Source organism: Mycteria americana, chromosome 4 (assembly GCF_035582795.1).
Source record: "Mycteria americana isolate JAX WOST 10 ecotype Jacksonville Zoo and Gardens chromosome 4, USCA_MyAme_1.0, whole genome shotgun sequence".
In the NCBI taxonomy this organism is placed as follows: Eukaryota; Metazoa; Chordata; class Aves; order Ciconiiformes; family Ciconiidae; genus Mycteria; species Mycteria americana.
This window is the reverse complement of record NC_134368.1, coordinates 10,517,011-10,540,193: the sequence shown is the minus strand read 5'-3', so window position 1 is coordinate 10,540,193 and position 23,183 is coordinate 10,517,011. Positions and strand designations below refer to the sequence as shown.

The following is a 23,183-nucleotide window of genomic DNA, read 5'->3' as shown; positions in this document are numbered from 1 at the left end:
AGGCGCTGCTGTCGGCGGCGGGGAGGCCGCGCGAGACTAGCGCGTGGCGGGCGTTTCGAGCCGTTGGCGCTGCTGGCGGCCCCGCCCCCTCCGCGCGGGGCTCGTGCTCGGCGGCCTCCGCCTGGGGCGGGGTCGCTGCCGACGCGCTTCCTCAGTCTTCCCGCCGTTTTCTGCGTCTCCCCCCCTCACCGCCGTGCAGTCGCTGAGGCAGAGCGCTGTGGTGAGTACTGAGTGGTGTGGGGTCGGGGCTGGCTCGCACCGGGACAGCCGCCGCAGCGTCCCCTCCCCTCCCCTCTCCTCTCCGTCTCCTCGTCCTGCCCTGTCCTGCTCCGGGGCGGCTTTTAGCCGAGATCCCCGTGGGGCCGTAGGCAGCAGCTGTCCCAGAGGTGGGACCTGGCCGGCGGGCGTTCTGGCTCCTTGGCGCTGGGAGAAAGCCCCTGAGGGCCCCGCTCGTGCGGGCTGAGCTGACTGGCGATCGGGCGTCCCCGTGCTGGGGTCGGGGATCATGTGGAGCTTCCTCGGGGGTCCTGAGATGTTATTTTTGGTGTTTGATGGCGCCTTGAGCAGCAGTGTCAGCGTGCCTTAATGATCTGCATACACATGTATAAAGCTATGTGCGCTCCTTTTTACTTATTTTGACCAGAGCCCTTTTTTAGCATGGAGGGCAGAGGGCACTTGGAAGGCTGCCCTGTGACATGGAACTTGCATAACAAATTCTATTTCTTATATAATCTGTAACTCTAAGATAAATTAAATGCACACAGAATTTCAGACGGATGCATTTACTTGTTCAGCACTCATGCCCTCCTGGCCGGCTGGCAAAGTGGGGTTTTCTGGTGGAATGTATGTTCTAGAAACAAAGTATTAAGTAATACCAAACTAAAAAAAACCCTGGATGTTACCAGAGTATTGCACGTAAGGCCTCCTGACTTTCTTGATAATTTATCCTATTCTTTGCTGTCTGTTGTGCTCACTTTAGGATCCCAAAACTGATGATTTTTTTTTTCTGGGAAACAGCAAAACAGCAAACTCCTTTTTCTTGTAACTTTTTAAGTTGTGACTATTTTCACAAGAGTATTTACACTGATCTTAATTTTAATTTTTTATAATTGGTCAAAAACCTGCGTTATTATGTTGAGATTTTTTTATGTTAAAGGGTTTCTTGTTCCGTTTTCAGAGGAAACTTTAAAAATGGAGGTTTAGAAGATAAGATTCTGCTTGCTGCTGAAGTAAAAAAAAATCTTTATAAGCAAGATCTTGAAGTGCAGTGTAACATCACTATTTTTTTTTTTTTTGGAGCAAGCTGAAAGCTCCTCTTATTTTGCAAGAGTTAAAATGATTGTGGGTGGTTTTTTTATTTAATGTGAGGAAAACTATATAAGTAAATAACTTGCAGGCCAATGAATTACTCAATATTTACACCTGTTGCTTTTAAATTAATGGTAGTATTATATTTTAATAGTAAATTTATGTGAATTAAGGAAAAACATGTTTGCAAAGATCAGGAATTTAATTGATGTAAAAATATGTATCCTGATTTGATGAACAAAATACATTAAGACATCCCTGAAATAAAAATTGGTTTCTAGCCGCTCTAATCCAGAATAGCATTCAGTTTTCTGGTGTGATCTGACACTTCCTTTTTCCTGTGCAGACTCTTTTTATTAAAATACTGAATATTCATTTAAAATGGCAAAAAAATTACAACTGGAATAATACCCCAGATTTTTCATGTATTTGGATCTTTTCTGCTTACAAAAGATATTTTCATAATGAGCTGTGGAAATGATTTTGTGGAAACTCTTAAGAAAATCGGATATCCAAAAGCTGATGAGCTTAATGGAGAAGATTTTGACTGGCTGTTTGAGTCTTCGGAAGACAAATCATTTCTGGAGTGGTTTTGTGGAAATGTAAATGAGCAGCATGTGGTATCTGAAAAAGAACTGCAAGATTTTGATAGTCTTCTTGAGTCTGGTAAGCCCATTTTGGAAGGAAATGCACTGGATGAAGTCCTTAAAACCTTGAAACCCATGGATTCAAAGAACAGTAGCCAAGAGGAGGAGGAAGAAGAGGAGGAACTGAAGAGGTTAGAGGATGAGCTTCAAACTCTTCAGAAGTTAAAAAAACTTCAAATTCATCGGCATAATAAGCTTCAAATGATGGTTTCTGCAAACAGCCATATGTTACAAACATTAAAAAGCAAAGAGGAAGAAGCACATAAGGATTTGAAAGAAGGACTGGAAGCGTTTACTGTGGCAAACAATAAGCTTAATAATGAACTGCTGTCTCTTATAGATGCAGCTAAGAAACTGGCCTCTTTCTTCACTGCTTCAGATTCGGACCAGGGGTCAGGTCCACATCCAGTGTTTTTTTCCCAACTTTCTTTGGACAAGTATTTGTTTCAGGAAGAACAAAGCACTGCAGCACTTACCTCATACATAAAAAACCATTTTTATCAAGGTATGTCTGAATGGGTTGAAAATTCACATGAAGACAGCTTTCAGCTTGCGGATATAAGCAAACAGGTAACTTGTGATGAGACTAATGCAGTTTGTGAAGAGAGTCAAGAGATGGTCAGGCTCCAGACAGCGTATATTTGTGCTCAACATGAGCTAATTCACATGCAAGCTAAAGAGGAGAGCATGAATTCAGCTATAAAATGCGCGGAGAGCATGCTCCAGTCCTTAAAGAACAAGGTAAGCTGCAAAAGGTGATAGAAGGTAGTGGAGTTTTAAACAGGCAGGTGCGTTCAACTGGATCTAGTAAAAGGCATTGCTGAGTTATTTTTATTGCAACTATTTTTACATAGTGAAATCGCACTTTTATGAAGTTTCAGGCTTGCTCACAAAACTCCTCTTGTGAAATAGCTCCAGTTTTTATAGTTAGAAATTCTTCAGTATGGCAGAGTACCTTTAATTCTGCTTTCCAGAATTACTGCCTTAAAAAACCTAGAATTTAGTAGTATCTTTCCAGTTTAGTTTAACTTTGAAATTTCAAATTATAACTGGCTCTCTGTTGTTTGTACAACAAACAAAAGCTTAACTTCAGTTGAAATTTTGTGGTATTGAGGAGCTAGTATGGTAAATGTATTCCTGCTTATATTCCATAGCATAAACTTGAAAAGTTTTAGTTCACAGACTTTGAAACTCAAGTATTTTTAATATGGTGATATTATGGTGATGTGTTTTAAATACCAAATAGATGAATCAGGTAGTTGAAGCCTCAGAAATCTCTCAACAAGTGAGTGGTGGGCAGATATGACTACTGGATTTTAAGAATGTGAAGAAATCATAACAGAAGGGAAAATACTAGCTTATGCCAGTCATGGACTAACTTGAGGCATTATGTCAGTTTGTATATTTTCATTTATGGATGACTAGCATATAGGGCTTGATTGATTAGAGTTGTTTGAAAAAGATTGATTCCGATAGCAGTGTTGATAGTCATCCGACTGAATATAAAAGATTATGTTTGCATGTGAGAGTTCAGTTAGACATGCTTGAAATCTGGGTGCTAAGTAAAACACAGCTCTTCTATTTTTTTTCCACAATAAACTGTTTCCTGGCCCTGTGATAAAATAAGATTACTATTTATTGAAGTACATTTATTTGACATCTGCTTTTAAAATCTGTATTTACCTTATGTTGTAAAGTTCTGTAAGACTGCTTGTGGAGTTTTCATTTAATTTTGTAGATGCAAAGATGCAGTGATTTTAATGTAACATAAGTACATGAATCTTTTGTGAACTGAAGAAATGTGTTAGGGAAGTGGGTTGGAGGGAACCATGAAGAAATTGACAAATATTTTGCTTTATGCAGGATATTGGAAAACAAGAAAACCTCGATGCCAAAATATCTAGTTTAAATCATGAAATTTCAACAGTTAAACAAGATATAACTCGGATAAGCAATGAAGAGCTGCTTCCCCTACTGAAAGAGAATGCACGGCTTTTGAGCGCGCCCGTGGTGAAAGGGTACTTGGATCGTCAGATCGCTCAGCAGGACTACTATGCTTCAAGACAAGATGAAATATGGAGGCATTTGATAAGACAGAAAGCATCATTTGAACTTATTGAGCTAGCCTATGAAATGGAGTTGAAGAAACACAAGGAGATCTGCTGTCAACTTGAGAGTTTGGTAGAATCTCTGAAACAGAGCAGTAATGAGTTGCAACAGAGACTGCAGGCGATAACTGAGCAAACTCAACATGCAAAGCCAAGAAACACTATTAGTTTAAAGGATGGTTTCTCTTGCAGGTAAGCGTTATAGTCACTATTGAACTTTGACTTACTTTGAAATAATATTGTGGAGATAAAGGCTTAGGCAAGCTAAGCCTTTTCTATTGCTAAGTTCTTAGTTACTTGCTATAGCTAACTAGTATTTTGAATTCTCCAGGACTGAAGCCTTCAAGTTATGAGACTTGCCTCATGCTTATCCGTTGAAATTCTTTTCAGATTTGCCTGAGGAAAAACTGTTCAATTATCAGTCTCGTTAGTATTACTGAAGCATTCCCAAGCAATATCTGGAATATAAAGAATGTTTAAAGCCAAACCTGTCTTATATGGTGCCCTGATCTAGGACCTCTTGAAAGTTGTTCTAGAAGTACAGATGTAGAGAGCTGTTAATAACAGTGATTTCCCAGATCCTATGCATGGCCTCATCAGCTTAGCCTGCAAAAACCCCCATGTGGTAGAGGAGTGGAACGACTCCCTGAATACATGAAATGTTTTTAGCTCATTTTTACTGCTTGATTTGCCATCTGGCTTCAGTGTCCTGTCACCCATGTAGGAGTCTGGTTTTTCACCGTCTAAGTAATTAAGTCCCCTTGTAGCTCAGGTGATACAGTAGAAATGTGTGCTGTGTTGCTGTCACTTCAAGACTCTAAACCTTTTGATGAGGTGTATTGTATAATTATAGGTGTGTTAATGTCAGACTTTTCCTCCTTCTTTAAAATGGTGCTTTAAGTGTTTTTTAATAATTGTTAAGTGATAGTTGAGTATGGTCTTGCACAGTGAATAACTGCAAGAATTAGGCAGCATTAATTTTGCTCCCATTGTGCGTTTGCATTGGCAACTTGTAACATTTTTGTTCAGGTTTATTATTAAGTCTCCAAATCATTGAATCAGAATGTTGTCTGGCTACTTTTTTTTTTTTTTTTAAAGACATGTTAATATTCATGATTGTGAAGGGAAGTTGAACCCTAAAGGGTTTGTAAGCAGAAGACACTTGAAAGAAACTCGTATAGCTCCTGCTTTTATTAAACCAATCTGATTCTATATTGGGGCTCAACTCCTGAAAATTTTAGTATGCAGAGGTGGTAGTAGCAACCAAGCAAAGTTATCTGTAATTGTATTCGACTCTTCCCGATGCAGTGTAAGGGGACAGTTTGGTACAGCAGGTATTGCTGTCTTTTGCATGACTTGTAGCTAATTGGAGAATTTTTTAGCAGTCTCTTCATAGATAGAAAATGGGCAAATGCTCCAGTAAGCTAGAAAATGTCATAAAGACTTCTCTTATTTCTCATTGGCCATTGAAGTCTGCTGTTTTTCAGCACTTAAAAAAAAAAAAAAGGATCTTACTTTGCTGTCCTTGAAGTGTCGGGAAATAGTTGGCAAAAGCACATTGTCAACTTTTATTTGCATTCATTGTGTATTTATTAACCGTTACTTTGGTATTTCATTGCTGTTAATTTAATACTGAAATATTTTGGAGTCCTATTAATCACGTACTAGCTATATATAGATAGAATCATTAAATCAGTGGGAGATACAGCAGTATAGTAAGAGTACGCTGAGCAGTACTGTCCTTTACTAGTCCTCTGACTTCTCGACATGAACATTTTCTCGTGACTGATAATGACAGGATTGGTTAGGAAACTTAAAAATGCTTGTGTGTCTAACTTCATTTGTTACAGGCTATATCAGCTTCTGGAAGGAGAAAATAAAAAACAGCAATTGTTTAAAACATATGAAAGCCTGGAGCAGATGGCTCAGAAGTTAAAGCAGGACTGTGCTACAGTACAAGATCAGCTGGCAGCGTCTTCTCAAGAACAGTCTCTCCTTTTGTCCAAGCTAAAAAGTGATGTAGATACCCTTCATGATGCTTTGTATCATGGAGGAAATCAGATACAACTCAGTAGTCGGGTAAGCTCTTATCTAGTTATTAAAATTATTACATTAATGTGTCATGTTCTTATACTGAGAAGAATGTAGTATGAAGCCTGTAGACACACAAACTGGGTCCCACGTGTCAGCAACAAATTTATTAGTGTAATGATGATGGGCCCAGTATTTACATTGTTCTTAGCAAATGCTGGATTTTGTAAATGTTGGCAGGTAGTAATTTTTTGTTTCTGAGCAAATCGTTGCATCCAACTTTTAATTCCTTTCAAAGGCATGTACAGTCCTGTACGACTAGTAAATTTATGGTGTGGGAAATATATTGTCTGGATATGGTGTCACTAGAAAATTCATTTAAATTTCTCTATTTCAGATGGGCTCTTTTTCCCCCTGTTACCTGAATAGTATGGTTTGGCCCCTTAAAAAGCCTGGCAATGGGCAGCTCATTTGAGCAAAATAAGAATCTTAGAATTTTGAAGGACTGTTGTAGTAGGACAATACTGCTACAGAGCTCCCAGGTGTTGTGTTTAGAGCCTCTTTAAACGGGAATAGGGGTTGTTAAATGCAACTTGTTACGGTTTTTAAATAATTGTAGGTATCTCAAAAGTGGATTGAGGGATGTTTTCTGTTACATACTACTTCTTTGGTTAAATACATAAAAATATATTTAACGCTTCCATCTGTCAAGTGAATTTGCAATATATAGAACAGTTTTTATTAACAAATGAAACTTTGTAATTGGAACAATACATATTTAGGTATTAGATGGTATTAAATCAATTAAATACCTTTCTGTTGATTCAAATTGCCTCTTAGAACACAGTGACATCTCTTTCTGTTGTTACTGTTTCTCAAGAAAAGTAATTCCTTTAATAAGGAAATAATATGGAAGTAGATGACTGGTCTACTTACACTGAACTATCATAAGAACAACAGTTGGGAAAATTGTAGCTGGTAATTAATGATTTAATTTTAAAATTTAATTGGCTTTTTTCTTGTGGGTTTTTTTTGGTTCCCTTTTAAGATTTGACTAGCTATGAAGACTTGTAATTGATAGAAAATGCCATTCAACCATCTATCTAGTTGAGGGCCAGATTCTTATGGTCTTAACTCATCTGGTTTAGTAAACAAGTAAATGAAATTACATTTTCATAACCTGATGTGAGTACCATTACATGGAGATCAAAAGTTACATAAGTTGAATGGAATCCCTTATCACCTGTGTTTCTATTTTGTGATGACTTTTCACTTACAAACAAAAGTGGCTTCCAAAAACAAAAAACTTTTATATTTCTAGTTCAGCTAGTGTATTAACAATATAAAAGTAGTAATTTTTTGTCTTGTATTTTTTGTTAGGAACTTACTGAGCAGTTTCATCAACTGGAAGTTGATTTAAATAAACTAAATCAACTCCTTATGGATCTGATTGCTGATGTGAAGTCAAAGAGAAACTTTTTAGAGTCCAATAAGCTGCATCAGATGGAAAGAAACTTGTATGTGTATTTTTTCAAAGATGAAGACCACTTGAAAGAGATGGTGGAGAAGCTTGAGCAGCAGTCTAAGTCTGGAAGATTAGAATTTCACCACCAGTGAAGTTCTTAATGTTTAAACTTCAGTGTACTCTTAAGAAAAGAAAACATGTTAATGTAAACTGTCTACAAGTTTATGGAATGATAAGTATTAGCTTATCAAGGCTAACATTTATCTATCATTGCAATGTATGTTTAGCTGCCACAGTTACCAAGTTTCGATTGTATGCTGCTTTATGGCTTTTGGCATCTGCCCACCCGAGTTCAAATCTCAGTTTTGTCAAAGTTCTTTGATATGAAGTAATACATTGGTTATTTGAATGAATTACATTCAGGCTGCTCTTCTGCTAGCCTGTATGTTGTTTTCCACTGCATACAGCTTAGCACGAAAAGGAACATTTCATACCCTTGAGATAAGTTTTCTTGCATGCTAAGAGCCTTTGATATGTGAACTGAAAAATAAATGTGGAGAAGACATTCCAGATTTTGGAACATGAATGTAGTGTGCTCATTCTGAAGAGGACAGTTCTCCAATGCAGATGTTCCATGATGATTTCCCCTACAGCTCTCCTAAGAAGATTTGGTTTTGTTAGAAATGTGTTGGAATATGTACTAGAATCTGTTTCAAGTACCAAGACCATCTGTTTTAAGACCATTCTGATATATCTCTTAATTTAACTTATGGCCTGTCTTCTCCATTGAAACCAGTCCATACTCATACTGGGCTCTTCAAAGAAAAACAATTTTAAATTTACCTTTTGGACTTCTGAGTTTGTTCTGTAATTCATAATGATAGGCATTTCAATTCAGAGTCCTCATGCTTTCATACTTCTGCTTTCATGTGCACTGTTAGACTGTTTATGAAATTTTTACATAGCTTGCTAATATACCAAGGGAACTAAATAGGCTTTTATAGCATGATAACTTCTAGCCTTTTATATTTTGATGGGATCAGCTGTGCTTGCTTTCAAGTGTTGTACATATTGATGAAGGTTAGTAAATTAGCTTTAACTTCAGTAACAGTAGTCTTAAAACTATTTTGATGGCAGACTTAACTTTTATGTGAGTATAACTTATTTTTAAATGTTTAAATTTTTTTTAAACTTACTTGTTGGATGTCCTTATATCTGGATTTCATGCTGCCTAACTCTATACGTTGTGTTTATTATTAAATGCCAAACACTATAAATTCAGTTCAGTGTTGTCAATATTTATGGTGAATCTGTGTGTTGGTTTTAGGTGTGTTCTCATGCATAGTGTCTTGTTTATATTTAGTCTGCTAGGTTCTCATTTTGATATGCCACTGAGGCTTTAAGACTGCTGCTTCCCACCCTGAGAAGTCAGGGAGCATTTTTACCCTCTGTAGGAAAGAAACTTTACTCTTAATTATAAAAGTTAGGAGGAGTTGTGCATGGGGAAAGATTATACTTCTCACTCCTGTGAACATCATGGGAAAAAAAGCCATTCTGCCTCTCTCTTCCTTTCGCATGCTTACTATAAAAGTTAAGCTAGATAGATATAGCCAATACTAATGCAGCCTGATGGATGTTCCTCTTTGAGTCTGGATACAAATGTTTGTACTTGTAAGTATTCAAACTTGCAATCTGCCTATGGTCTTGAGCTAAGAAAAATATTTCCATGTAAGCAGAGGAAATACTGTTTACTTGATGGTTAAAGTTGAAAGTCTACTCGTGCACTGGATTTAGTGGGAGAAGACCAGAGTAACAGGACTCCAGTTATTAACTTGTATAGGAATAATTTACTTAACAGCAGTTTTTGGTAGAGCAATTGACTTGTACAGCTTGAATACTTTAAATATTTTGAAAATGTTGGGTATTTATCTTGTGTTTGTGGTAAGTTTTATGCATTGTTCTGTCTAACTATATAAAGTCAACAAAGTCATCAGTATGGACACCGTTGTTTCTGATTCTCCCATATGTCTTGTATCTAGGGGCTCTCCAAGTATTTTGTATGCATTATAGAACATGGCTACAGGTCAACTGGAAAAGCAACTCCCTTTCAAAAAAGGATAAAATTTAGAGCAGCAATAGCTGCATTCAAAGCTTGTAGAGACTTTAGATATTGCTGACCTGTTTCTTAAATTGACAAACTATAGTAACTATTTTAATGTTATTAATATTTAATAGTGCTTGAGTACATCAGTTATACAAAGTTTAAGGAATAGAGGTCTTTTATGATAAGTATTTTCTGAAATAACACATCACTAATGTTTATATATCATGATAGTAATACTTGTTTCTTTCATCTTGTGTTGGCTCTGTTTTGGCAGTTACTTGAAAGGTTTTTCTTGATAAAATCTGAGCACCAGTAACACTAATGTATGCATAGGCTGGTTATAGACTAGTTTAAAGATGTTGAGGAAGGGGGAAGTATTTCAGACATAAATGATAATTCTTGTTTTATTTGTCAGGCTTTTTAATTAGAAGTTAGCTTTACTTAATAGGACTGCTTAATTTTTTATCGGTGTATTGGAACACTATTTCAAAGAAGTTTCACTTAGTGGTTTTTGTAAATTATTACAATTTGCTAACTTTTATTTATAATACTTAGAAACTGATAGGCACCTCAGGGAGGAAATGTCATTTTCTATCGAGGAGAATGAATGGCTGAACATGTTCACTATATTGAACGTCTTTAATTTCAACAGAATGTAAGTGTAGATTTTTCTGTGGCTCTGATATCATGCATAATTTGTGTGTGTTCTGTGTTTAGGTTTAATCTTAAAAATGGAACGGTACGCATCATACATTGGATGTGAGACTTCTAAAGTGCCTTTATCTGATATCGCTCAGAGGATTATGACAGCTTTGCAGTCTATTCCTGTAGCAGAAGTTCAGACTAGCAGAAAAAATAACCAGAGTGAGTAAATCTTAGCCTGTTTAAGTGTTTCTATTTTCAGTTGAAAAACTGAAACCCAAACAAACAAAACAATATCAAACCTCTAGTCCCTATTTAAAAAGAAAAAAAGTGAGAGTTTAGGTTTTCAGGTTTAGAAAAGAAATTAAGCTGTAACTGTGACACTTGCTGGGACTTTTCTGATTAAATAACGCTATGTGAGTGCAAGGAACTAGGGTATTAGCAGTACCCTCAATTTCATAATTTTTTTCTTCCTGTTCCTGCTATGTGGTATAGAAGTAGATGAGAATTTCAAACTGTTAATTAACTAATACTGTAAATTCAATGTATACGTTAACTTGACTCTGGACTAGATATTTAAAGATCACTAGAGGTAATGGAAACTTGCCAGAAGGCTTGTGAACTCTCCATACTCATGTGTGTCCTTTAAACATGTTCATTAGCAACTCACCCCTTGTGAAATTCTAGGGGGAAGAGTGAACAAAAGTCCCAGTGGTGTAGAGCAAATTAGGTAATGTTAAAAGTGCCTCAGCAGATCTTTGACTCTGTTGAGCAAATCTTACTCAGAACGTTGTGGATACTAGGGAAGTTTTGCAAGATGGAATTTTTATTCTTAATTTTGTGTATTTCATAGTCTGCCAGTCTTGTAGCTCTGGAAAGAAGTAGATAGAAAGTTACAGAGTTTTGCTCAGTTTCAGTTGTCTGTTTTCTCCTGAGAACTAGACCCTGGAACATTATCTGGTCGACTGGATTTAAATCTAGCATTTGTTCTTGTATACATGGTGTTTGTTGCAGCCTCAGTTTTGCATAAGTAACAGTTCAGGCTCTTCTTTTGGTAGTAAATTATTGGATCAGTGGAGCCTGATGGTGTAGCAGTGGAAAGGGTAGTAGTTCATTGCTGTGTAAATCAGTGTTAGGCATTTGAAGAAATACGGGATGGGTTCATTTTAGAATGGGACATTTGGACCAGAACCCAGGTTATTTTAAAGAAAATCAGATCTCTTTTCAGACTCGGCTTAATTGCTGTTTTGCTTCTCTTGCTACTTTGTCATTTTCCCTTCCTTGATTTTCCTGTGTAATGTTTTTTGTCTTAGACTTGGGAACTCTCTGTACTGTGCGATATCTGTATCGTGTTATGTTATCCAGTCTTGATCCATTCACTCTCTGTCAAGCTGTAAAATTACAGATTCTCTTTTAAAAAGCACCATGAAGGTATCTGGTATCTTTTTTAGCCCAATGAGCTTGCTGTCTTTTTTGTAGTGCTGCTAAATCCTTATTCACCGGGGAGTGAAAGAACAGTATAAGCATTTAGTGGCGTCAGGTCACATGACTAGCTTTTCTTGCTCTTGTTTTCCATGTAGTAATTACTCACAATTGTTTCTAGTGTACAGGCTTAAGAACAAATTTATTTGAATTGCTTTTAGGAAATTGCCTGTATATATAGCTTTAGCTGATCAGTGTGGATCTGGAGAGAAGAAAAAGTTTGCCTCCCTTAAAAAAACCAAAACATGCCATGTTAGTTGGTCTGTTTCAAACTGTATTGAACTGTATTTTATTGATAGATCTTTAAAGATTAAATTCTACTTACTGTAAAAACTGTTTGTCTTTAGAAGGTAAATATTGGGTTCCAATAGGACAAATATCTGATCTTGAACTAGCGGGTGAAATTCTGTGGTTATGTTGGCAGTAGAGCTTATAATGGTTCCATCTAGCCTTAAGGAGTTTGAAGGCAAGGATGGGTTTCTACTGCCATCTGGTGATACTTTTTCATAAACCAGAAATTTGAGGTTGCATGGCTCTTTAGGAAGCTGTCATACTGAATTCTGTGTGCTGAAGGAGAGAAATGTAATCCTCATCATCTTCTCTGGAGGGTGAATTTGTCAAGAAAAAGTATCTAGTTGTGAAACAATTAAAAGCACTGAATGTAAACACAGTTACTATCATTCTTAAATTATAATTTTATTGCTGTAGGAAGTGTCAAGAAAACCAAACCTAAAATGTTTGAAGCTATAAATACAGCTATGCCATTTCACTGTTCTAACAGCTCAGGTTAGATGTCTGAGCTGGAGATAACTGATTATACACATACACCAACATGAACCTGCATGTAATGCTATGAAGTAATAAGCTTAGTTTCTTCTGGAGACTAAGCTAGGTAGTCTTTGAAAATGTTTTTTTCAGTATTTTAAGTACAGGGTCCTGGTTTGCCTAGACAAAATTTATTTTAAAACCGTTTCAGTAAATAGAACTAGATCACCTTATGCTTTGTTTGACATTGGTCATCAGCACATTAGATTCAGAAAGTGTCTTGCTGCTGGTAATGCAAATTTCATAGCTGAGAACAGCAGTGGAATGTTGTACTTGGTATGGACCAGGAGTTAGAAGGAGATAGAATACATACTTTGCCCATGAGGTGTCTTTTGGCTGGGCAGTAAAAGAATCTAGAGATAAAGGAATCCTAACTAATTGCAAACTCTGGAGAGACCTGTGCTTCAGTGGAGTTCTCTTTTTTTCCCTGTTCCTCTTCCTGTACCTACTGCATTTGTAATTACTGCTAGCCTGTTGCCCCTTGTTCTTTTATTCCAGTCTTCACTTGCTTCTCCTCTTCTTGGGGCTGCTGGGCAGTGTTGATGGCAGAAAAGAGAAGGCATGTCCTAACTGTTTCATTTAGCATGGTGCGGAGTCCTGAGGTGCATGTACAAAGCCTTCCTTAAACTACAGCACCTGTCTGCTTTCTGGGCTCCAGGCTAAGTATCACTGGTGGTTCAGTGGCTCTCTTAGGCCCAGCACTGATAGCCGTCCTGTTTCTTGTGGTGCTCATCATTACCTTTCTGTCAGTTTGATAGGTCTGAATTCTCCTTGCTCTCTGTTCTTGTCTGGTCTTAGAAGACGTGCTCTATCCTGAGGATGAACAATGTGAAAAAATTATCCTCTGCAGATGAAGCATGGTCAGTTCTCTGTAGGGCATGATATCCTAAAGGTGTATATGCAAATAGTGTTTTACTGAAGAAAATTATTGTGGAATGATAGTGCCTAATTCCAAGAAAACAGTTAAACCGTGTGAAGTGTGTGGAGTTTGGTGTGGTTTTTTTTTTCTTCTTGCCCATGCCCCCAGTTTTACTTTGACCAAGATGGGATGTGTTTTCTTGAAAGAAGGAAATAAGCATATTTATCGTATTATAGTAATGCCTCTTCTGAATACCGTGGAAAATGTTTGTCTGCTTTGTAGAAAATTTGAATTAAATTTTTCTTAATGGAGACAGAGCATGCTTTTGCATATGCGTATTTAGGAACCTGCAGGGCCCTTTTAAGCATGAATGATACTAATTTGAGGAAAATGGTTGTCATGGAAAAATTTATTGCAATTATTTTAGGTTTGGTAAAAATGTCAGTAGTGTAACTCTGTATGTAACCTAAGTTATATGCACTGCTCTCAGATTCATTGGTATTGTAAAATGTTTCCCATTCTTTTTTTAAAGGTATAGAGAAGACAAAGGAAAATAAACTAGGTGATAAGGATGCACATCTGAAAAATGAAAAGGCAAGGATATTGTAAGATTGAAGACCACTAAAAGCAGTCTTTTTACAGCAGGTTTGAAGTTGTTATAGACTGGCTCTTTCATAACGAGCTTTATCACAATATATTGCATACACTCATAGTTCAGATAACTTTCCTCTGTCTTATTTTGCACTTGGCATCTATTTACCTATAGGAGTCTTGGCCCCACTTCTGTTATCCTTTTGACAGGAAGTTAGTCTTTTGTGACAGATTGATCAGAAATAAATGAGGTTGCCATGTTTAGATAGTTACCAGGGTTTAAAAATGTTGTCAAACCTCTGTCACTGAACAATCACTAGCACATAATCATACAGTGAGCTGATTGATATGGAAAATTACTTTGTATTAGGAAGTTTAATTTTTGGTGTAATCATCTCTACGAATTTGGCTTAATGTGCATGTGAGTGAGTGCCAGTACAAGAATGGGAATGGATAACTGCGGCAGCCCCAACTCAGGCTGTGATTGTAAGATCCATTGAGTTGATCAATAAGTTGCAGATACTGCAAGTGTATTCCTGTCCCAGCTGCAAATTTCACAGCCTTCCTTACTCTGACTCTGGTGCATGTTGCACACTTCAGAAAGTCCATTCAGGTTGCTCAAGATGCAGAAAACTGGTTTCTTTTGTGGGGTGGGATAGTTTCCTACAAATTAAATTGGCTCATAGATAGACGTGCAGCTGTGGGTGCACATGGATAGTAGTGGAACCCTTTTTTGTGATGAGGTGCCAATTTTGACTCACTGCATCTAGTGAAATTTTCCTACATCCACATAAATTATGAAACTACATCCTGGGAGTTGTTTTCTCTACTTCCAGTCATGTCATTATTTCTAGTAGAAGATCAGTTCTTCCTGGAAGCTCCTGCTTCTCTCTGTGGTTAATTGTAGTTCTAGCTGTATTACTCTGACTTGATAATTAAATTGCTTTGTTCTTATTTTTGAACCTTTAAAAGAGAATTGCTTATTATTAATTCTATAATTACTTGAGTGTCCTAATTCAAGGACAAATTGTGTGTTTAAACAATAAAACTATTTGCAGTTTAACTGGAGAATACACTTGAGTGAATTAGCTGTCTTTCTACGGCTCTTAAACATTTGGTCCTTCTGTGATATTATTTTTCCACTTATGGTAACTGTTTATAATGTCCGCTTTTTTATTAGCATTGCCTAAGTCCAATTAATTTCTTTTGTTCAGAACAACCACTATTCATTTTGGTAGTAGCAAAAGCTTAATTAGTTCCCTTTTTCTATTTACTTAGAAGCTGTTAATTGTACTTTTGCTGTAGAGTTGATCCTGTGAAGTATGATCTCATGCAGTCTAAGCCTTTTTCATCTTTTGACCTCCATAGTTCTGAGGTTTGGGAATACGGGAACTGGGTTGAGGAATATTGCAAAACCAGGAAAAAAAAATTATTGGCTTTGTCATTCTGGCTTGCTCAATCAATACAGACTGAATAGAGATGGATGATATCTTTTGATCAGTGAAAATTGTCGTCCTGGGGAATGGATGGGAGCCCTGGACAGCAGTAACTTGTGGTTCTTTTGAAGTGAGAAGGCTTTAGTTTTTGGAATGGTAATGACAGCAGAGGTACTGAAGGAGACTGGCTGTGGTATAAGAGCAGCAAATATAGTAATTATGAGAGGCTTCAGTTACTTTTCAATGGAGTGAGTGAATATTGTGCTTATGCATGATGCTGAGACTAAAAATTAGGAGACAACTGCTTTGTGAAATGGTTAGAGAACGCAGAAGAGAAATTATTTTTTATTTGATTCTGTGTGAGATCTGGTTCAAAATCTTCCTCCTGAAAGATGCTCTGACAGGGACTACAATCTTTCTGATGCATTAAAAGATAGGTCGCTACAGGAATGCTTCTTTTCAAAAAAGGAAATTACATAAAAATGAAGGATCTTTTAAAAGAAAATAGGTGGAATTTCCCCTCCAAACCCAAAACATTTGGAGGTAGTATAGGGATTTATCCAAAACAGAATATTGGAGACTTAAAACGAATACTAAAACCTGTCCAGGAAAAAGAAGTATGGCTAAGCAGCAGTATGAAGGAGACTACTAAAAATACCATCATGCAAAAAGCTGAACTTACCAGAATTTGTATTCTTTTATTGTTGCCTCATTTGAGTAAGTCAAATGTAAATATACAATAGTATAGTCCAAATAAACTTTGAGAAACGGCTTGCAAATGCATCACTAATAATACATCATTTTTTCAAATGCATCAGGAGTTGAAAGCTTACCAGCGCCTTTAAGACCTGTTGATGATCAAGGTGTAAGAGGAGTATTGAGGGAAGATACAACTCTGTGTATCTGTAGATAGTTAAACACGTATTTACCTTGGGGAATCTTGGAAAGGTTGCTGGTTGTCATTCCAGAGTCCTTATTTATGAAATGAAGACAGAAGATCTATCCCAGCCAAAGAGGTTGTAGAAGAAACTAGCAAAATAAACAGAAAGAAAATACTAGGGCCAGTAGCATACCAAGGAAGTTTCTGAAGGAAATAAAGGAAGAAGGAGTAGAATGCAACTTCTTGCTTAATGCTATTTAATAGCATGCTGCTGTAAAGGGATCCAGGGACTATCTGGAGTGGGAAAGCTGTTTTGGGCATAGTGGATTAAACATAATAGAATATAATACTTATTCATACACCTAATAATACTTATTCAGTGCAACTTTCATATATATTTTTGTTCTGTTTTACAATCTTGTAAGCTGTTTGAAGAAATTGGTTGAGATCCAGTTGACTCAGTGTACTTGAATTTCCAAAGCAGTCATTATGGTCCCTTACCAAAAGTTCTTTATTAAACTAAGCTGTCATGAGAAAAGCTCTGAATATTGAAGCTAAAGGTGGAAATTAATGGTCTCTTCTTTCTTCAGACAAAGGTCACTAAGTCACTATGGAAGACAGGCTACTGGACTAGATGCATCTTACAGTTGTTAATTTGCCATTTTTAGTGTTGGACTAAGATTAAAAAAACAGTGGTGGTTTTGGATGTAAGCAATGTAAATCAACAAAATAATCTGTACTGATAAATATTTGAATTTTGTTTTCTGTAATGTGCTTCTCCTAAACTGATTCTCTGTTTTGTTAGTATCAACATTTTTTTTCATAGAATATCACTTCCTTCAAAGCTTATCTAAATTAACTAATCTACGTTTATTTTTATTTCTCCTAATAAGTTGAATAATTGGTTCACTAAAAAATTTCCAATTTTTCCAGGAGATTAATGATTCCACAATTACCTTATTAAAAACATCTGCCAGCCCTGAAAAAAGTACTGCTGGTCAGATAGTCAGGACAGTACATGCTGATGAAATGCTTTGCTGTCAAGATACCAAAATAGTGAGCTATTACCAGGATTTAGACTTGCCAACATGGGGATATAGAGAAAGAAATTTTTCAGTAGAAGCAAAAAACCTGAAGGATGGTGAAAAGAATATAGCTACTCCCCTTAAAAGAAAGCAAGACGCTCCTACATGTTGTTCAGAGAAAACAAGAAGATTACGTGTAAAGACCTACACTTCTTCACATGAAAGAAGATACAACTGTACTTCTGGACAAACAGAGTCTTCTGAAAATTCCCCTTGTGATGTCAGGAGTTTGGGATGTAAAGAAAAGAGAAAATTGCTTGCAACTATAGAACAGGCAGTGGCTTTTGTAACTACTATGATATTTCAAGATGGTTCTTCACAGCTCAACTCAGACCAGGTTAGTGAATGATGTGTTTTGTTTAGAGTCAGTTTTGTAGAATCATTTGAACTGTGCATATGACTGATAAACACAAAACCGTGTTCATTGGGAGCCTAGAATCTGGACCAGTTTTGTGTATTATTGCTTACCAAAATATAAATGTAAAATGGGGTAAACCTTAATACTTCTGACTACATTTTCTTTTTAGTTACCAAGTAAAACTTAAAAAAAAATGAAACCACTTAGGCTAAACAGGCATTTGTATACTTGAAGTGAGACTGTTTGAATTAGAATATTTTTCCCTGCTTTTTACTATGTCTGTCACTGTGGATTTTTGTTTCAAGGCTGAAACACTTGCATGCTCCTCTACTGTGTCAATGGTGTGTGCAGTAACTCTAGTGTATGTAATAATTTCCCAAATATTTTACAATGTGAAACCTTTCTTTATAGGATCGCATTTTTGCAATTGTAATTGCAATTACAAAAAATGCAATTACAAAAAGGTAATTGCAATTTCAAAAAAACCACTATTGTAATATAATTATGTTACAATTATATGTAACAGGTGTTAACCTCATCAGTAAAAGGAGTTGTTGTGTTAGTGAAGAATCAAACTGATCACCCTTGCACTCCCAGTTACTCTTCAACTGACTATACTTGGAATGCTGCTAATGAAAATGATAAATTAATTTATTTAAAAACTGAATGGTCATCTCTTTGGGAACAAGAACAAGAGGCTCACAAGAAATTTGCTTGGTGAGAGTATGTAAGAAAAAATACTGGTTTGCTTTACATATGCTTTTGGCAACAGTGATGTTGGTTACATGGCACAGGCTTAATCTCCTTACATGTCAAGCTCATTGAATTTCATATTAGCTGTGTTAGTTCTGTGTCAAGCCCAGGCTAATAGAAACCAGGTAAGAATAGACTATTCCTTTGGGCTCAGCATATTACTAACTGCAGCCCTGCAGAACTAGGTTGGGATTCTGGTAGGAGCTGCTTACATTCACCTAGAAATCCTTTATGAACAGCTGTACGGCACCAAAAACCATAATTCATCCAGGATTATATTTCTGGTATCTTCCATTTTCTGAACTACATTTCTTATCTAGTACATTTTTGATGGATGTTATTATGGTAAACATCCTTTTTGAGCTCTGCTAATATTTTTAATTTTTTAAAGTACAATAGGCTTTTGTAATGGCTTTTGAGATCCCAAATGAAGTTTTCCTAATATTCAGTAATAATGTTACATCAAAATTACAAGATAATTTTTTAAAGTAAATGCTTTATATATCTGTTTAATAGTTGGACTAAATTTTAAAAACAGTTGGATTATGTTTTAAACTTCCAGTTAGTATAACCAAAATCCATTTTTATTCCTTCCTATTAACTTCAAAATAGTATCCCATAAGGGTAGAAATGAGAACTGAATCTGATTCTTAGATATAATAGCCACATGTTAAAACTTCATTAGAATATTTTGACTCTTAGTAATAACTGCTTAATTGTAAACTGCTGAATTTGGGTTGTTAAATTACAAAGCATTCATTTTCCAGATGCTGGACTTGGTTGTTAGTTGCATCTCTGCCACTGCTCCACTGTAACTTGAAAGAAATCACTTCACTTACCTGTACTCCAGCTGTAATATTGGAGTTATATGACAACTAGTATAATAACTTGTTCTTGGTTTGAATATAGGTTGTTCTGAATTGAGAATAACCTATCAGTAAAGCATGTACACATGAACAGTAAAAATTAAATAATAAACAAGTTGAATAAGTGTATTAGCATTTAGATGAAACCTATAGGTAATTACTATAGGTAATTATTTGTTTTAAGAATGGTGCAGTTGTTTAATAGTGGATCTACACTGTGTGTAATCATACCTTATGATCTACACGATTTGTAATATGTCCAAAGAACTTGGTACTGTGGTTTCATACCACCAAAGATAAATAAACTTGAAAGCTCTATAAAAAAACTTATTTTTCTATATTGCCCAAAATAGAGCTTATAAAAAAAAAGACACAAATAATTAGTAAAATCTATATACTAATATATATAATCGGTAAAATCTATTTAAAATAGCATGGATGTGGGAACTATAGACATTTTGAAAAGGAATGGAAAAATGTGACAAAGATGAAGCATACTAGATTTAAATAGCATATTAACACTAGGCAATTATGGCAATTTAGATTGTCTAGTAATGTTTAAATCATGATTTTACAATACTACATTAACTCAGAAGCTTCTGTGATCTTATTTGGGTATATTAAAGTATTGCAGGGGTGACAGTTGCTGTTTCGGATTAAGATTGCATTTAATTTTGAGTGTCAAATAAGGATTTGTTTTCTTTATGAATGCATGATAAGGCATATCTGCTAAGATATTTAATTTATTGTAGAATGAAGCTTCAGGTATTACTGAATTGAGAATTTAATATTCAGATACAGTATTCTGTTCTTACAGGAAAAAAGAAATGTCTTGTGTTAACTGTTTAGTATTAGGTGCTAATTAAATGTATAAAGTAATAGATTCACTGAATCTAGTAGCAATATAGTGTGTGTTAATGAACTACTTCCGTGCAGGCAAGTGTTGTTTCAAATGCTACATTGCAAAGTGCCGATTATTTGCTTCAACGCAAAAGATTTCCTGAGGACGCTACTTCAAGTTTATGGTAATGAAATTAGCTGGAAACAAGGTAACTATCTAATCTATGATGTAATCCTATAATCTCTGTGCTTTTGATGTTTCTGTTAAAATCACTAGGTGTAGAAGTAACTAGGTTGGTGGTTAAGTAATATATTGGAAAACAGAGTTTTAGTACCGTGGAAAAGAACACGCTTCTTGGAGGAGGCTGTGACCAGAGGCATGGCATGTCAAGATTGATGTATTTCTTCTCAGAGTAGGAAAAAAATCATTGAATAATTTAAGGATAGCTTCCAGTGGAAACAAAAGCTCTCAACACAGTCCTGACTATAGCTGAAAAGGTCAAACTGCTTCATGTTTCATGTTCCCTAGAAAAAATAAATTCCAGAGGTGCACATAGTTGTCAGAGTTAGGAATCACTTGAATGGGTCCTTGGTTTTTTGATAGGAACAAATAAGATTCTTTTGTATGGATTTAAAAGCAGCTCCAAATGGAAGATAGAAGATGTAAATATAATGTGGTTTTTTTTTTTTTTTTTATTTCTTGGTTCTATGTATTGGATTACTGCTGAGTGAATTACAAAAATAAGTGTAACCTTTCAGGAAGGACTCCCTCTATAGAGAGTCTTCAGCTTGTGTTCAGCATCTGAAAAGTTTCATCAGTAAATCACAGTAAACTGATGATGATTTAGAATCTGTGTGGAGATGTATACAAAAGACATTTAGCCCTGGGGATGGGAAGGGGGCGAAAGAAATGTCATGATGGTACTGGCACTAGTGACAGTTTTATAACCTGTACACACAGGAAATACTAGATCTAGGTTAGGTCCTATCTGATGAATAGGATTTGAATCTGAAGTTTCTAGCATCCAAAAGAATTCTTGTCTAGGTTTTTTTAAACTTTGGAAGTTGATGCTTCCTCACCCATTATTTCTGCTATGGTTAAAAAACCAACCAAACAAACCCCCCCAAAAAAACCAAAAAACAAAACCACCCCAAAACCACAAACCCCCTGCCTTTTTTGAGGTAACCATCATTGTAAATCAAGCAAACACCGAAATTTCTGTCTGTCATATTGACTGAATGATTGCACTTGTTCTCAAACTAGTGTACTAACCAGTGGAGTACATACAGATACATTAGCCCTGACTAGGAAAATATGGCATGCTTTGCCATTTGGATTCACTAATGTTTTGGAGCAGAAGGACAGGACTTGAGCACCATTTCACAATCTTGAGGAAAGCATGCTTTTATCAGCACAGACTCTTCATTTCATCCCAGCTTGACCCAGGTTTTGCTTCACTCCTTTCAGCTTTGTTCTGTCTCAGTTCCATGTGTGCCTCTTCCTCACCTTGAAGGTGTCATCCTTTTTCCAGGACTGATTTGGTGGCTATAACTCATTACTGCTACCCTGACCTTTGGTGAAAACTTTAGTTGGAAAGGACGGGGTGGATGGATGGATGGAGGGTTTGATTCTTTCTCCTTTTACAGCTACGGACTGTCTCGTGCTTATTGTAAATAGAGACATGAGAAAAGTATCTTTGAGGTATCTCAGAGACTATTTGGTAACAGTCTCTTCTTCCATGTATCCTTGGTAAGATATAGTTGTTGTTGTTAGAAAAATCAGTGCTCATTTCATGCAGTCTTCACGTGAGCTTGTGTCCAGCATCTCACTAGGCAGAGCCTTCCTGCAGCCTCTGGGCATTTTCAAACAGCCATCAGCTGCTGAGTGTTACTGCCCATCAGTGAGGCTGAGTTGCTTAGTCTGCCTCTTCACAATGCATTGTTTGCATTCATGACAAATCTGTCTGTTACAGCTGTCACAGTTTTGTTTAATTCCTGTAGGGATTACTTCCTGCTGAAAGAGCAGTGGAAATCCTGTGGACACATCCAAAGTGTGGTTTTGGAGTGGATGCAGAGTTTGACATACTTTCTTAAGCTGCACAATTCCAAGGCTAAGACTGTCCTTCCAATCACAGAAAGACTCTCTTAGTAGTACTATCAGGAGGGTATCCTTGAGACAATTTCCAAAGCTGTTCCTTAGCATCTGTTAGCTTTTGAGGTGAATAGCTGTTTGCAATTCAGAGAAAAGGATAGTGAGCTACATAAAATTCCAGGTATGAGGCCATGCAGATGAAGTATTCTTCAGTTATCTGGCCACTCCAGCAGAGCTCAAGCTGATTCAGGGGCAAGGTGTCTCCTTCCCTAACATCTACTGAGCAGCCACGTGAAGTTCTTCTCAGCAACAGTTATATCAATGGAGGTAAACAAGCCTGGTTCTCTTTAGAATAGTCCTGCAGCTGTAACTTGCATTATGGACATTAAAGTTTGCTTCCAGGTAACTGAGTCTGTAAGGTTGCGTAGTGTGGAGTTCTCTATAAATGTACCTGCGGGTTGTCATTTGAACTTACTTAGGGGTTACTGAAGAGGATACTTAGATCTGTCTTGGAATATATCACAAAGCATTCTAGTTACTAGTTTGTCTCTCCTCTTCTTTGTAGTATTACAGTACATATGTTGAGATTGTAGTTAAAAGGGAAATCAAACAGCACTAGGCTTGCTCCATCCTATGTATCTATGTGAACATGAGAGAAAGTGCAGTGTGAGCACACATGATCCCGTAGGACAAAAGGTTCTGATTCTTGGGAACAATGCATTGTGCACCCATATGTGAATTCATATATACATTAAAGATCTCCGAAGTCTGATTTCTAGGAAGTAAATCTTCTATCCCTTGACCCCCAATA

The 23,183-nt window shown here is 36.5% G+C and overlaps 1 protein-coding gene across 2 annotated transcripts; it reads left to right on the top strand.

The window, feature by feature from the left end:
* The first annotated feature begins 30 nt into the window (after positions 1 to 30).
* HAUS3 (HAUS augmin like complex subunit 3) lies at positions 31 to 8,913 on the top strand. Of its 2 annotated transcripts, none has more exons than XM_075499609.1 (5): positions 31 to 220; positions 1,655 to 2,696; positions 3,819 to 4,255; positions 5,914 to 6,142; positions 7,475 to 8,913. In XM_075499609.1, the coding sequence occupies exons 2-5, from the start codon at positions 1,773 to 1,775 to the stop codon at positions 7,709 to 7,711; spliced, it is 1,827 nt and encodes a 608-aa protein (XP_075355724.1). In that variant the 5' UTR covers positions 31 to 220; positions 1,655 to 1,772; the 3' UTR covers positions 7,712 to 8,913. The 2 variants fall into 2 exon arrangements, with proteins under 2 accessions (XP_075355724.1, XP_075355725.1); XM_075499610.1 differs by having other exon boundaries at positions 33 to 220; positions 1,778 to 2,696; positions 7,475 to 8,912.
* The last annotated feature ends 14,270 nt before the right edge of the window (positions 8,914 to 23,183 follow it).

Bases quoted from the DNA above. Each gene is read 5' to 3' on its own strand.
- HAUS3 (XM_075499609.1), top strand. From the start codon at position 1,773: ATGAGCTGTGGAAATGATTTTGTGGAAACTCTTAAGAAAATCGGATAT. The intron at 4,256-5,913 runs GTAAGCGTTATA...CATTTGTTACAG, and splicing joins AAGGATGGTTTCTCTTGCAG to GCTATATCAGCTTCTGGAAG. The intron at 6,143-7,474 runs GTAAGCTCTTAT...ATTTTTTGTTAG, and splicing joins AGATACAACTCAGTAGTCGG to GAACTTACTGAGCAGTTTCA.